Source organism: Rhinolophus sinicus, chromosome 16 (assembly GCF_057876585.1).
Source record: "Rhinolophus sinicus isolate RSI-liver-muscle chromosome 16, RSI-T2T, whole genome shotgun sequence".
In the NCBI taxonomy this organism is placed as follows: Eukaryota; Metazoa; Chordata; class Mammalia; order Chiroptera; family Rhinolophidae; genus Rhinolophus; species Rhinolophus sinicus.
Window position 1 is genome coordinate 94,552,120 of NC_142516.1, and position 14,268 is coordinate 94,566,387.

Below are 14,268 nucleotides of genomic sequence, written 5' to 3' on the forward strand. Positions count from 1 at the left end.
TGGTTGAGGAACGTCAGGTAGTTCCCCCATGCCAAGAAGAAATCAGTCTGTGGAGGTATGCAGCAAAAATATTTGAAGGGCCTTGTAGAGTGCATTATTTATATATTCCCATTTTAGTGTCTGTAACAAGGCGCTGATTTCGTTTTCACTTGTCCATCTACTCCAACTACAATGGTAGCTCATTGATGCTCAAGACTACATCTGTCACCCAGGTGATCAGCATAATCGTGGGGATAGAGCAGCTCCCCATTCCAGGAGGGAATGAACCAACGAATGAAGAGTAACAGCAGTGTGCACACTGCAGTAATTAAGTCTTCTGGATGGTAGGGATGTCAGGAAAGTCGCCTATAACCAGGCTGGGCAGAGTCCTAGTCAAGGGCTAAACTAATGGTGAGTTCGACAAGCGTCTCACCTCAGAAACAATACCAGAATCCTGAATGTGTGTGTGTGTGTGTGTGTGTGTGTTTGGGGGGGGGCGGGGGGGGGGTTCAAAGTGCCTTCCTAGCAGGAAAGTGAAGAAACACAAATATAAGCACTCCAGAGTTTCCAGGTCTCAATGCGCACGAAGGGAAAGAGCCTGGCTGGTTAGTTACGTGATACCTGGACTGAAAGAGATAGGAACAGACTGTTGGGTCGCACTCTGCGGCCAGGCTCCGCAACAAGCGACACCAAAGCGCAGAGGAGGTGCTGGTACTTCCCAAGAGCGGAAAGCGGAGGCTGTGTCCCTGGGAGTGCGCGGCCGCTACGAGCGCAGAGCGGCCGCGTACTTGGCACTCCAGGTGGCCCGGCGCCCAGCGCTGGGACCGCGACATTGAGGGCGGAACCCGGCATGTCGCCCTCCGGGATCGCGCCGGACCCAGTTCTCAAGAGCACCCGCGAGCGCAGGCCGCCAGTGGAGCGTCTCCTCTCCACTGAGGGGTGGCGTGGCCGTGGGGGAAGAAGGTCTGGGGCATGCCGTTTCCCCTCCAAGGCTCCCCTCCAGCGGGACGGCCCCAAGCTGCGGCAGGGCTTCCGGCCGCTCTCTTCAGTAGACGATTAGAAGGCGCAGCCGCCTCCGAAGGCAAGCCCCTCCCGCCTCCCGGTCACAGCCGCTGGGACCCGAGAGGACAGCCGCCGCCGCCGCCGCGGATTTTTCTCCGGGCTGGAGGGCGGCCCGGTTCCCGGAGAGGTGAGCTCGGGAAACGTTCTGGGCTCCTCCACTACTTCCGGGAGACGCTGAGATAACAGGCAGTCCTTGGGGGACCCCCATCTCTTCTCCGATTGGTTAACGTCTCTCTTGCTGCGCTCCCCTAACTGGTGATTGGTTCAGATTCACCGTCTGTCACCTGCTTGCCTGTGGGAATCTAGGTCGCTAAGGGAAGCGTTACTGGAGGCTCGGTTGGGAAGAGGTTGGTTGGGCCCTTGAGCGCAGTTTGTTTATTGTAGTGGGAACCGTACCCCGGCGCGAGCTTAAGTCTTAACGGCCAGGAAAGGAACCAGTAGCCGGACGGAGGGCGGGGGTGGTGAGAAAATGCAGGTTTCGAAGTAAACTGGGCACACCTAACCCTGGCAACATCCGAATGGGAACGGGATAGGAAGGGAGGCCTTCGAGAGAGCAGTTGTAATCCCAGGAACAGAGTGACAAGGGAGGAGGCAAGGCCTAGTGTCTGTTGGTGGAGAAAGGGCCTCGCGGGAGATTTTCATGATCTAATTGTTTGGGAATCTTATTTTCTAGGTGAGGTCTAACAAAATCCACCGGAGATTTTGCTTTGATTTTGCAGTAGAGTTGGGAGACAACCAGCAGTTCCTAGCCTTCAAAGAGACAACTTATTGAATAATTTAACTCTCTTTTATTGCTTCAGATGGGCAGGTCGCAAAAACACAAACCATTGAAGGATGGATACCATTGCATATATTAAAAGCATGTTGAAAGGAAAATAAGGTATTCAATTTGATTTAATTTGTGGTTAATTGTACGTGAGAATAACCTTTGAGGAGAAGCTCTGAAGTTTTAAATACTATTAGGGTAGCTTGATTTTATGATAGGTTTCAAATTCTTAAATTGTTTAATACAAAAATATTACTACTGTACTCACCAAATATGCTCTTTGCTGATGGTCTAGTTCTGATTATCTGAAAATGCAAAGAAATCTTGAGCCTTTAGTAATTTTAATTTGCATTTGGATAGTGCTACTAGATCTATCCTTAATTGATGTAATAATCGCTGTAAAAAATCCTGGAATTTTAATTTAATGTTAGAATAAGCATGAATTTGGATAGTTGCTTACTCATACAATAGTTTAGACTTGTAGGGTAATTTCACTTTATATTTAAAGTAGTTTGCTTGTGAAACACTGAGTCAGAGTTGGAACAGTGGCTTCATTGGCAACCTAGTCATTTGATCTTCCAGCATCCCTTAAGTCACGTGCTATCTATTACATACCATAAATTGTCAAGGAATAGTTTATTTCATCCACAGAACACCCAAATTAGCTCTTAAATGTAGACCTGGCCCTACCCTGGAAAATTCTGACCGAGGATTGGGGATGAAATCTGGGTATCTATATTTCTTTAAATTTTCTCAAGTGAGTTTGATGTACCCTCCCCATTGAGAACTGTTGCTTAATGACTTACTAAATGTATTTAAGAAATTTGGAAATATGTATGAAACAATTTCCTCCCTTGATTTCCTTAAGTTTAAAAGTAAACTAGGGAAGACATTTAAATATAATCCAAAAAGAGTGTTTGCCTAGGCAGGGCCAGGAAGTTTCACTGGCACTCAGAAAGCTCTGGGACTAACCGTTCCAGGTCTAGGATGAGGTTTGGGGTGGGGCGGCACTTGAGCAGTCCTCAGAGCCATGCGGTGAGTACTGTTTCCTGTTAGGTTTAAGGAGAGACCAACTCCAAGTCTGCTCAGTAGATACAGTAGGCTAAACCATTTTTACCTCAGCAAAGTGCAATGGATGGGGGTGGGTAATATTACATTTCTGAGCTTTATTTTGGGAAGAATACCCTTGCTGGAAATAAATGCAAACAATACCCTCCTAATAGCCTTTTGCTTATTAAGTAAAGAATGTGTATGATTCAAGCTTAAAATTTGTATGCTAATGTGAAGCACCCAGATATTTGAAACATCACTGAAGGCTTTTAGATCAACTTTATTGGATACTCAAAGGATAAAACTGAGGTAATCACTTCCGTATTCAGGTATGGGAAATGTGTGGTGAAACCAAATCCAGTCTGACTTAAATAATGGCTTTAGGTAAAAAAGTAGGTCCAATTGTGTTCTATCTCATAGAAGCTGTTTTTCATTTTATATGTAAGTTCTTCACTGCAAGATTTGGCACATGAAATATTTGAGTAGGGGACAAAATTTAAGAATGAAAATTAAAAAACTGTAAATTAAAAGCATAAACCGTGTGTAGTGCATGACTAACACCTTGATTTTTATATATATTGGAACAGAAAGACAGTATGAATGAACCTAGATCTAGATCAGATGATGGTGGTGAAGAAACCTCATTTCAAGACCATCATCGTGAAAATGAGAGAAGATGGCAGCAAGAGCGTCTCCACAGAGAAGAAGCCTATTATCAGTTTATTAATGAACTCAGTGATGAAGATTACCGGCTAATGAGAGACCACAATCTTTTAGGCACTCCTGGTAAGAGAATGGGTAAAAGAGGAGATTCTTTTTTTATCACTATAAGGAGGAATTTCAAAATAAGGAGAGTTTTTCACCCCTTTTTCCCTATCCCAAAATCTAATATACTGTTTCTGTGAGTACCTAAGAACTTTTTACCATAACAAAATAGAAAATCACTGGCTTAATTCTGTATTTTATATGTAGGTAAGAATATTGGACATGGAGCATTGTTATACAAATGCCAAACTAAAAGGTTAATGTACATAATAGTGTCAAATCAGTTTCTCTACAGTAGTCCCTACCACCCCATCCACGGTTTCACTTTCTGCAGTTTTAGTTACCCATGGTAATAAATAAATTTCATGCCATTCTGAGTAGCATGATGAAATCTTGTGCCATCCAGCTCTGGACGTGAATCCTCCCTTTGCCCAGCGTACCCACACTGCATACATTCGCCGCTGAGTAGCCATCAGATCGACTGTGGCAGCATCGCAGCGCTTGTGTTCAAGCCACCCTTATTTTACTTAATAACGATCCCAAAGTCATTCACATAACTATTAATTACAGTATATTGTTATACTTGTTCTATTTATTATTTTTAAAAATCTTTTACTGTGCCTAACTTATAAATTAAACTTTATCATAGGTATGCATGTATAGGAAAAAGCATAGTATATATAGGGTTCAACACTATGCAGTTTCAGGCATCCACTGGGGGTCTTGGAATGTATTCCCTGCAGGTAGGGGGGAATTACTGTATTTAAAACCCAATTGTAACTCATTTGAGATATTGTAATTAATTTATTTAGCTAAATTAATAACTCCCCAAAAGTCCTGTGTGCTCCATAAATTTTTTATAAATTCATTACACAGATGAACTCATTGAAACTTGTATGTTTGTCTAGTATATTTTTTATATTGCATGTTTACATATTGTATATTGATGATTCATACTGAACTATGGAGGTAAAATTCAAGTAAATAAAGATTTGATGTTTTCTGTGGAAATACTTCCTTCTTAATTTTTTTTTAAATTAAGACAAAAATCCATGGAATTATAACTTATAGATTCCTAAGTGTATCAACTGAGAGCACTTTATTAATTATTAAAATTAAATCTTAATTTTAACAAAACATTAATAAATTAAACATAACCAAAATGATGGGTATTTGCATCATTTAAATATTTTTAACTTTGATTTACAGAACATGATGATAGAATGTCTTCTACAGATTGCTAAAGATTAGTCTCACCCTTCATGAGTTATAATAAAACTTAGTAATTTAAAATTTTTATTTTCAGTGTCAGTGAGCAATTTTTCATTGTTTTAGGAGAAATAACATCAGAAGAACTACAACAGCGGTTAGATGGAGTCAAGGAACGACTAGCATCTCAGCCTGACTTGAGAAATGGGACAAATACCAGAGGTACTATAGACTCTTTTCCGTAAGGAACAGATTTGATTGGAGCGATTGCAGAAATGAACTTACTGGATCTTGTACAATGTGGTTATTTTTCATATTTTCCAGTTTTGATATGCTACTCAGCTAGTATATATGTATTGTACGCAAAGCAGTATAGTGAGGCAATATAGGACAGGTTGAATACAAAGATGTCCTACACAGATTGCCTTCAGGTAGCTCATATATATAAGATAGTATGCAGTTAATTATCAGCATAGTTGTTTTTAATCTTAGAATGTACACACTACTTTTTTTAAAGTAACGTAACTACACTTAGCTAAAAATTTATGCAGAGCGATACAGAAAGACTGAGTCAGGAAACCTGTTCTTGTTGCTTTGTTTTGTTGTTTTTGTGTTTGCTTTGTCATTTTAGTGAACAAACACTAAGTCATAGTATAAGAAGTTCTGATAAAAAGCAAAGTGCTTGTGAAAAGAATTCAAACTAAACATGAAGTATGTAGAGTTAAAAATAATGTCCCTCTTACCGGTTTCACTTCCTTCCCCAGAGGTATTCATTACTAGTAGTTTCACATGTAATATTAAGATCGTTCTATTAGTTAGGGCACAGACAATTAAAAACCCAGAAATGCAATGGTTCAGTAAGATAGAGGTTTATTTCTCTTTCATGTTAACAATCCAGGGAAGACAGGCAAACTTTGCTCCACAAGTCCTCCTGGGAGCCAGCCAGCCAGTGAGTTTTTACAACTGTGCTGTTCAGTGCAGTAGCCACATGTGACTACTCAACTTCAAATGAAATAGAATTTAAAATGGAGTTCCTCAGTCATGTTAGCCACGTTCAAGTGCTTAATAGTCACATGTGGCTAGTGGCTTCTGCATTGGACAGGACAGATATAGAACATCTCCACGATGACAGAAACTTTTATTGGACACTGCTGCTCCAGGGTACTGTTTGCACAATCAAGCTAAGTCACAAGCATATCTAGATTCCATCTGGCAGGAAGGAGAGCCAGGCTCCAGCCTGAAAGTGACATATCACTCCACCCCCGTCCCATTGATGAGAACTTGGTCATATGGCCACACCTAAGTGCCAGGTGTCCACAGGCCCATTCACAATGAAAGAAGTGTAGGAGAGGTTTAGATAAATAGTGAACTCTGACATACACCCTTACCACTACATTTTAGTAATTAAAGAAGGAAGTAGCATTTAGAATGACTAATGTTTACCTACCTTTTACTCATTTTCCAAATTAAAATGAAAATTGGATATTAGCCCTTTTTCTACTTTATGTTTAGATATGTAAATTGTTTATGTTGGTAAGACTGGTAATACTGGTCCTTTATTTTAATTGAAAATGTACTCATCGAATGTAAAATAGCTTATACCTTTTGAATATGGCTAAAGTTGCTATTTATTTTGTGACACCAGCAGCTGATTAACAGCTTTAATGTCAACATTTTTAAAAGTTTTTTTATGAGAGAATGAAATGAAACCCAAGCAATCTCATTTAATAGCTGTTTTGGGATAGAACAGACTTTAAGGTTAAAGTCTGTACATGCATGTGCATTAGGATGCTTTTCATTCAGTTTTGCACTTTGTGTAATCCACTGATTAAAAGTGGAAAACTTAAGCTTACCTGAATAGCAGTATCAGGTCAAAGTAGTTTATCAGGGACACATTTATTTCAAAATTAATTCCTTCGACAATATTAATTGACAGTCTGATTTATACCAGATACTGTTGTAAGGTGGAAGATTTAACAGTGAATCAAATAGGACAAAACCCTTAGTCTTCATGGAGCCTACACTCTAAATGAACAGAACATGTGTTTTGTTATATTACATATAATGGCTACATTTATTGAGTGCTTCCTATGTGCCAGGTAGTCATTTTATATACAGTATCTTTATTTTATCCTCATGATAACTCTGACATTTATATTACTATCATCTCCAGTTTACAGGTGAGGATACAGCGATAGAGAACTTAAATAACATGCCTAAAGTTTCCCAGTTTCCCCTGAAGACAGATAATGTAGTTCTAACATGGTGTTCAGAAAGCCAGATTTCTCAGGATGTACATTTTTGGCAGTTCCTGAGAAACAGGGTGAAATTCCTACGGTTACAAAAACCCCTACTTGTAAAAATGTTGATTGAGTTACCTTTACCGGAAGGATTCCACGAATTTAAGATGCATGGTATATAAATTTTGCCACTGTATTTTGTTGATATTGCCATATGAATAAAACAATTTAATTACACAATTTCGGTATTGGAAATATTTCTCATTTGCCAGTAACAGGCATATAGAAAGCAAGAGTGAGGATTTCTTCTCAGCTTGGCATAAATAGTATTTAAAATTTTATAATATGTAAGTATGTATTCTACTATGCTCATGGTATACACCTTTGAGGAAGTTCAGTTTTTTTTTTTCCATTTTTCATTCATTAAAATGCACAGAGGATTAATTTAATAAAAGCTTTATGTTATAAGCTTTCAATAAAAATCTAAGAACAGATTTTAAAACTTGATCTTAAGTTGATTTGGTTTGCTTTCCAGACTCAGAAGTCCCTAGAGAAAATTCAAGTGAAGATTCTCTGGTTGAATGGTTGAATTCCTTTCATCGCACAGGAAATGCAATTCGAAGTGGACAAAATGGGAACCAAACGTGGAGAGCTGTGAGTCGAACAAACCCAAATAGTGGAGAGTTTCGGTTTAGTCTGGAAATCCACATAAATCATGAGAACAGAGGATTTGAAGTTCGTGGTGAAGATTATACAGGCATTCCACAGTCAGGTATTAACAGAGATCATACTACAAATAGGCAGCAAAGATCTACTAGTCCTGTGGCTAGGCGAACCAGAAGCCAAACCTCAATGAATTTCAGTGGTAGTAGTTCCAGCATTCCAAGGACTAGACTTGGCTCAAGGGGGCAGAATTCAGGAGAAGGATCTTTCTCAACATCGGAAAGGTTAAGAAACAGAACTGGGGGAGCAGTTGGCATTCCTAGAACTGGAGCACCGCAGGCCAATTTCAGTAGCCACAGAAACCGGTCTGGGGGTAGTGAACTCAGGCAAAGGGAGGGGCAGCGATTTGGAGCAGCACATGTTTGGGAAAATGGGGCTAGAACTAATGTTACAGTGAGGAATACAAACCAAAGATTAGAGCCAATAAGATTGCGGTCTGCATCCCAAAGTCGAAGCCGTTCGCCAATTCAGAGACAAAGTGGCACTGTTTATCATAATTCACAGAGGGAAGGTAGACCTTTACAACACAGCGCTAGGAGGTCTGTTAGGAGGAGAGGTATAACTCGTGTCTTTTTAGAACAAGATAGAACACGCAGAGGTACAGCGTATACCCGGTTCTCTAACTCAAGGCTTGTGTCAAGAATAACAGTAGAAGAGGGAGAAGAATCCGGGAGCTCCTCAGATGCTGCACGACATCCAACAATCACACTGGACCTTCAAGTGAGAAGGATTCGTCCTGGAGAAAACAGAGATCGGGACAGTATTGCAAACAGAACTCGCTCTAGGCTAGGGCTCGCAGAAAACACAGTCACTATCGAAAGCAATAGTGGCGGCTTCCGCCGAACTATTTCTCACTTAGAGCGGTCAGGTGTTCGAACCTACGTGAGCACCATAATGGTTCCTCTTCGCAGGATCTCTGAGAATGAGCTTGTGGAACCATCCTCAGTGGCTCTACGGTCCATTTTAAGGCAGATCATGACGGGATTCGGAGAACTGAGTTCTCTGATGGAGGACGAATCCGAGTCAGAGATGCAGAGACGTGCTCAGCATTCACCAGAGACGCACTCAGAACTGAGTGACCTGGGTGCAGCCAGTGACACCGGCCAGCACCGGGAAGGTTCCTCTCAGGGCAGGCGGGCCCAAGAAGGCAGCGAGGCAATGGGTGGTGAAAGTGAGACCACCCAGCCGCACACCCGAAACGGCGGCAGCAGAGGTGGTAGGCAGCCGCCACACTCCAATAACGTAGTTGAGGCTGGAACACTACCTATTCTTCGCCTGGCTCACTTCTTTTTACTAAACGAAGGTGACGATGATGACCGCGGACGTGGTTTAACCAAAGAGCAGATTGACAATCTATCCACCCGGAACTATGAGCATAGCAGTACTGACGGTGAACTGGGGAAAATCTGTAGTGTTTGTATCAGTGACTACGTAACTGGAAACAAGCTCAGGCAGTTACCTTGCATGCACGAATTTCACGTCCACTGCATCGACCGCTGGCTCTCAGAGAATTGCACTTGTCCTGTGTGTCGGCAGCCTGTCTTGGGGGCCAGTCCAGCACGCACTGGGGAATGATGGGGCCATTCAAACAGTGCATTTTAGTCGAGTTGAGTAGGCAGGCCATTCTTCTGTTGAGTTATTTGTGATGAGCCGACCAGGATGAAAACTAACAGATTATTATAGTTTGAACTATTTTTGTGTGTGACTGTTTTTTTAACTTGTTAAAAAGAGAAAATTTATATGAGGTTTAAAATGCAGATGTTAAATTATCCAAAAGTACTGAATAGTTAATATTGCTAGAACCAAATAACCTTTCAAATGTTTTTATTTTGGTAATTTTGTCATGCTAAGCACTTTTGTATACACTGCACAGTTCAGTTGATTAAAATCAATCTTCTTTTTCTTAATAGTACACCAGACTTTACTTGGAATTTCAAATTCCAGGGGCTTAGTACTATATCCAGATATTGGTGTCTAAATAAGCCTTTCATTAACTTTTTATTCTAAGGACAATATATTTTCATGAAAGAATGTTTGGCTGAATGTTTGCTAACTGTATTTAAGTTACTTGAAATGTTGAATTTAATCTGCAGCATACCAGATGTGTATATATAGATATATAGTTTTAAGGTTAAAATATTCAGTCTAAAAATTACCAGTTTGGTTCTTATTTAAGCTTTTAGGTTAATACTGCAGATGGCACGATATTTAATATTTACAGGATCATCTCTGGGAGGAAGTGGAATGAGATATTTAAAAATAGAGATAATTTACTGAAGCGTCTCTGACAATCTGACTTATTAGACAACAAGCAATATACAATATTGAACAAGTATTTCTCGATTCAGAAATGGAACATGGACATTTTAGAACATAAAGGTTATTTAACTTGAGTTCAACCTTTTTGTGACTTTTATGAAAGTGCAAACAATTCTTTGGATTATATTAAGTAAAGTATACAATATGCATGGATTCTCAGATTTCATTTTAAAGTCTAAAAAAACGTCTATAAAGAATCAAATGCATAGATAATATGTTAAGTTCACTGGGAGGCCAAAAACTCCAAATGAAATGAAACAAAATATCTTTAAGAGAATGTAGAATTTATATAAACACAAAGTATGCATTGAAGATCTATTTCTACCAATAAATATTAAAAGAAAGCTGTATGTGAACTTTTCTGTTGTCCCACTGTGGTTTATTCACTCAAAAAAAAAAAAAAAAAAAATACAAAACACACACTTATTTCACATCTACTAGGTGCCAGGCAGTGTTTACTAGTGTTGAGAATTCAGCAGAGGATTGAAAGATAAAGCCCCAGTCTTCACAGGAAAGACAAATCAATTGACAAAATGAATTACTATTGCAACTTTCATGTCTGTTTATGGATATGTGACGCCGTCTTCCTGTGATGATGCTGCTTGAGCAAAACCACTAGGACACATACCTCAAGCACAGATTCTATGGGATTTAGATACATCTAAGATTTCATTTTTCTTTATGATTCATCATTACATTCAGTCCAATAGATAAGATGCATACACAGGAATTGTTCGGGAGTACATTTAACCTGGAGTGGAAGGTTTTATTAAAGGTCATGACTTGGTTTGGAGTAAATGATTTCTGTAGTTCAGTTATGGGACATAGGACTGCGAAGTTTGATTTGAAAGCTTTAAGTACCAGACTAAGGGATTTTTACTTTACCTTGCAGACTTTGAGTGTCTCTTGATGAATTTTAGTGGTGAATGGTAGGGTCATTTTTCATGTTTCAGGAAGATTGGTGTGGTACAGTGCTCAGAATGCAATGGACCGAAGAGCAAAACCACCAATAAAGGAATTACTGTGATAGTTTTTATTATCAGTTCTCATTATCAGTTGTTATCTAACCTAGTGGTGTCAACGAAATTGGAAAGAGGGAATAAAAATGTTGGGGAAAAAAAAAGACATTTGGTTTCCAATTCAGTATGAAGAGGTGGGAGACTCATTTATTCACAGATGGAGAATCACCTGAGAGAGCTGTTACAAGGTATGAATTATGCCAATGTAGACATTTATTTTTTAAATTTTTTTTAATTAAAGTTTATTGGGGTGACAATTGTTAGTAAAGTTACATAGATTTCAGGTGTACAATTCTGTATTACATCATCCATAAATCCCATTGTGTGTTCATCACCCAGAGTCAGTTCTCCTTCCATCACCATATATCTGTAGACATTTATTTTAAACAGCCCTATTCACACGCTCTGATTTCAGTGTTACCGTTTGTCCCCAGTATGATGAGAGAGTAAGTCCAGCATTTATTGCTCATATGGAATATTCCTCAGGAAGTTCTACCTCCCCTGGCCTGAATAGTTAGGAAAATGAAGAGGAGAGTAGAAAAAAGGGGAAATGGAAAAAGTAGGGATTAACAAAAAAAAAAGCACATTGATTCTTTGACTTAGTCCTTTGCAAGACACGGTAGGACAAGCATGTGAGGAGATCCCAAATACACATTTAAAATAGAAGCAAATGGTGTACTGTATGGAAAGTTCCCAAAAAGCAGCAGGAAAGCTTAATGGATTTTGTAAACTGATATCCTAGTTGGGAACAAAGAAGCATTTTCTTTAATATTTTCATTCATTCCCAGTAAACAACACATGTGACAAATACAAAGCCTCATTATCTATTTACAGCTACATATTTAGCAATGATTGATTGTACCCTTTATGGTTCCAATGTAGAAAGGAACAAGTAGTTTAACATTCTTCATTTGAATATTATGTTCCATGTCATGTTCTTAGAACATGTTCTTTATAGTGTGGCTGTCTTGCAAACTATTATTTCTAAACTGTTAGCTTCCCGACTGCTTTCCTACATATTATATCCTTTTACCCTGTTTTCTTGTTTCCCAGATTTTTGTAGTTTCAAGTAGCATTGTTATGACCTGTACTTGATTGTCTTTTAGTCACTCTTATGAGGTCATTTTCTTTCAATATTTAATATGTATTAATAATTTAAACCTGCCAAGATCTCCTTGAGGTATTATTGCTACTTAACATAGTAAGTGGCAGAGTTTAAAAGAATCAGTCACAGGACCATTTGCCTCCAAAGCTTATGGTCTTCCCCCTTCACTGCATTCTGGAGAAACGGAAGTGCCATGAAAAGTTTTCAGTTGAATTTACTCTTTTTAAAGATATTTTTTCTAATTTTGTAGCTTTGTTGTATCATGTTTCTGTGATTACCCTAATTTACATATGCAAATACATCCTTTCTGTCTCACTAATGAAGAGGAGGACTGATATTGAAAGGTACAAAACAATCTGTATTGTAAAGAGGAATCCAGAAAAGGGATGAATGTGGCATCTGAAGATGCTGTGTTAAGGGCCAGAGTTAATAAGCTGAATCTGGGGCACTTCTATGAATCTTATTCCCAGACAAAAACTTAAAATGAACTTCTGATCTTCCTGTATCTCTGCTTGAATAAACTCTGGCCAGAGGAGGAAGACTTGTGTAGAAATAGCACTCAGTGTGAAGGGAGTAGTCAGTATTCCCTCGACGTTTGCGGCAGGTTCTCTTGGGGTCTCTCTCAATCTTGTGTAACATTGGAAATCAGAGAGCAGAGATAATTGTTAACATACACACACGAGATGATTTCCCAGGAAGCCAATCCGTCTAATCATTGAGGAGGCCAAATGTTCTATGTTCCAAATGACACGATTACCAATAAAAATGTCAGTGGAACTGTCTCCTCAATCTGTAGCGATGGATTGTGGGCTCTTTTCAGTGATCATGAGTGTATTACGTCCTGAATATATCTGCCCTTGTGCTAACTGGGGATCCATAGTTACTTTCAGCAAGTTTTGTGTGTGTTTGTTTTATTTTGAGCATTAAATCTCGGAAGATTCTGAGCCCCTATACTTTTGCCCCTATACTTTTCTTCCTTTTTTTTTTCCCCTTGGTAAATAATCACATTTCTTCTGGGGAAAATAAACCAACAAACAACACTTTCAGATGTATTTTACCTCCATTGTATTAATGTCGTATTTGAAAGTGGAGTTACCTCTTGTCGTCCGAGTACATATACATCCATCCTCACACATTAATTACAAAAATGCTCCTGCTTAACCATAGTCTGTCTTCTGTGCAATTCCAAACGTTTTCACATTCTCCCCGATGGGAGACAATCCAAATTCATTTGCAGCTTCTGTATTGTGAAGTGACACAATTTAGCCACTCTTTTGAGTTCAGTTTCTCTGGATGGTTTCCATTCCTCCATTAGCTTGGATTTCATCAGGTTTAATTGTGATGCCTCACCATCCAGCTTATGGGATAAATGATAAATGTAGCTTCTTGCTACTTGATAGATTGAACTGGAATAAAGATCAAACTAAAAAGGGGGAAAGGAAGTGTCACTGATGAAATGGATTACTGGAACAGAATACACACCACATCCTCCTGAGCAAGCTTAGTAGGATGAATGATGGAAAGAGTGTCTCATAAGCATCTCTTTGTTGACTCACTTATCTGGATGTAGCTTATGTAATTTACCCAAGGTCACATGGCTGGTTAGAAGCAAGGTAAAATAGCCTTGTAGTTTTTTAAATGTCTTACCATATTAATTACAAATAATTTTTCAAAGCTCTGACCCTACGTGTTCATTGTCAAAAGACATCTAAGCGTTGGTCTTAGAAGGTTAATGACTCAAGCCCAACAAAGGGAAAGACCTCTTCTAACCTATTTGGGACAAATGTCCTGAGCCATGCGGGACTTGACGTTTTAGGGCTTCGGGAATTTGGAGCTGATTTATCTTGTTACTCCAGGCACTTGGTCCAGTTCCAAAGCTGGTTTGGGAGGGCTCAGGCCTCAGTTCTGCAGCTCTCTGTTATGAATGAGTATTGGTCTCTGTTCACTTTTGCAGTAATGTAATAGCTTGCTGGAGCAGCGCAGGTTTCAGATCAGAGATACTGACAGGTACAATGAAAGTGTCGTTTCTGA

The 14,268-nt window shown here is 39.3% G+C and overlaps 1 protein-coding gene across 3 annotated transcripts; it reads left to right on the forward strand.

The window, feature by feature from the left end:
* Positions 1 to 888: 888 nt before the first annotated feature.
* Positions 889 to 10,469, forward strand: RNF6 (ring finger protein 6). Of its 3 annotated transcripts, none has more exons than XM_019736583.3 (5): positions 889 to 1,168; positions 1,842 to 1,921; positions 3,445 to 3,643; positions 4,958 to 5,053; positions 7,607 to 10,469. In XM_019736583.3, the coding sequence occupies exons 3-5, from the start codon at positions 3,454 to 3,456 to the stop codon at positions 9,367 to 9,369; spliced, it is 2,049 nt and encodes a 682-aa protein (XP_019592142.3). In that variant the 5' UTR covers positions 889 to 1,168; positions 1,842 to 1,921; positions 3,445 to 3,453; the 3' UTR covers positions 9,370 to 10,469. The 3 variants fall into 3 exon arrangements, with proteins under 3 accessions (XP_019592142.3, XP_019592143.3, XP_019592144.3); XM_019736584.3 differs by lacking the exon at positions 889 to 1,168 and adding an exon at positions 1,263 to 1,388; XM_019736585.3 differs by lacking the exon at positions 889 to 1,168 and adding an exon at positions 1,575 to 1,714.
* The last annotated feature ends 3,799 nt before the right edge of the window (positions 10,470 to 14,268 follow it).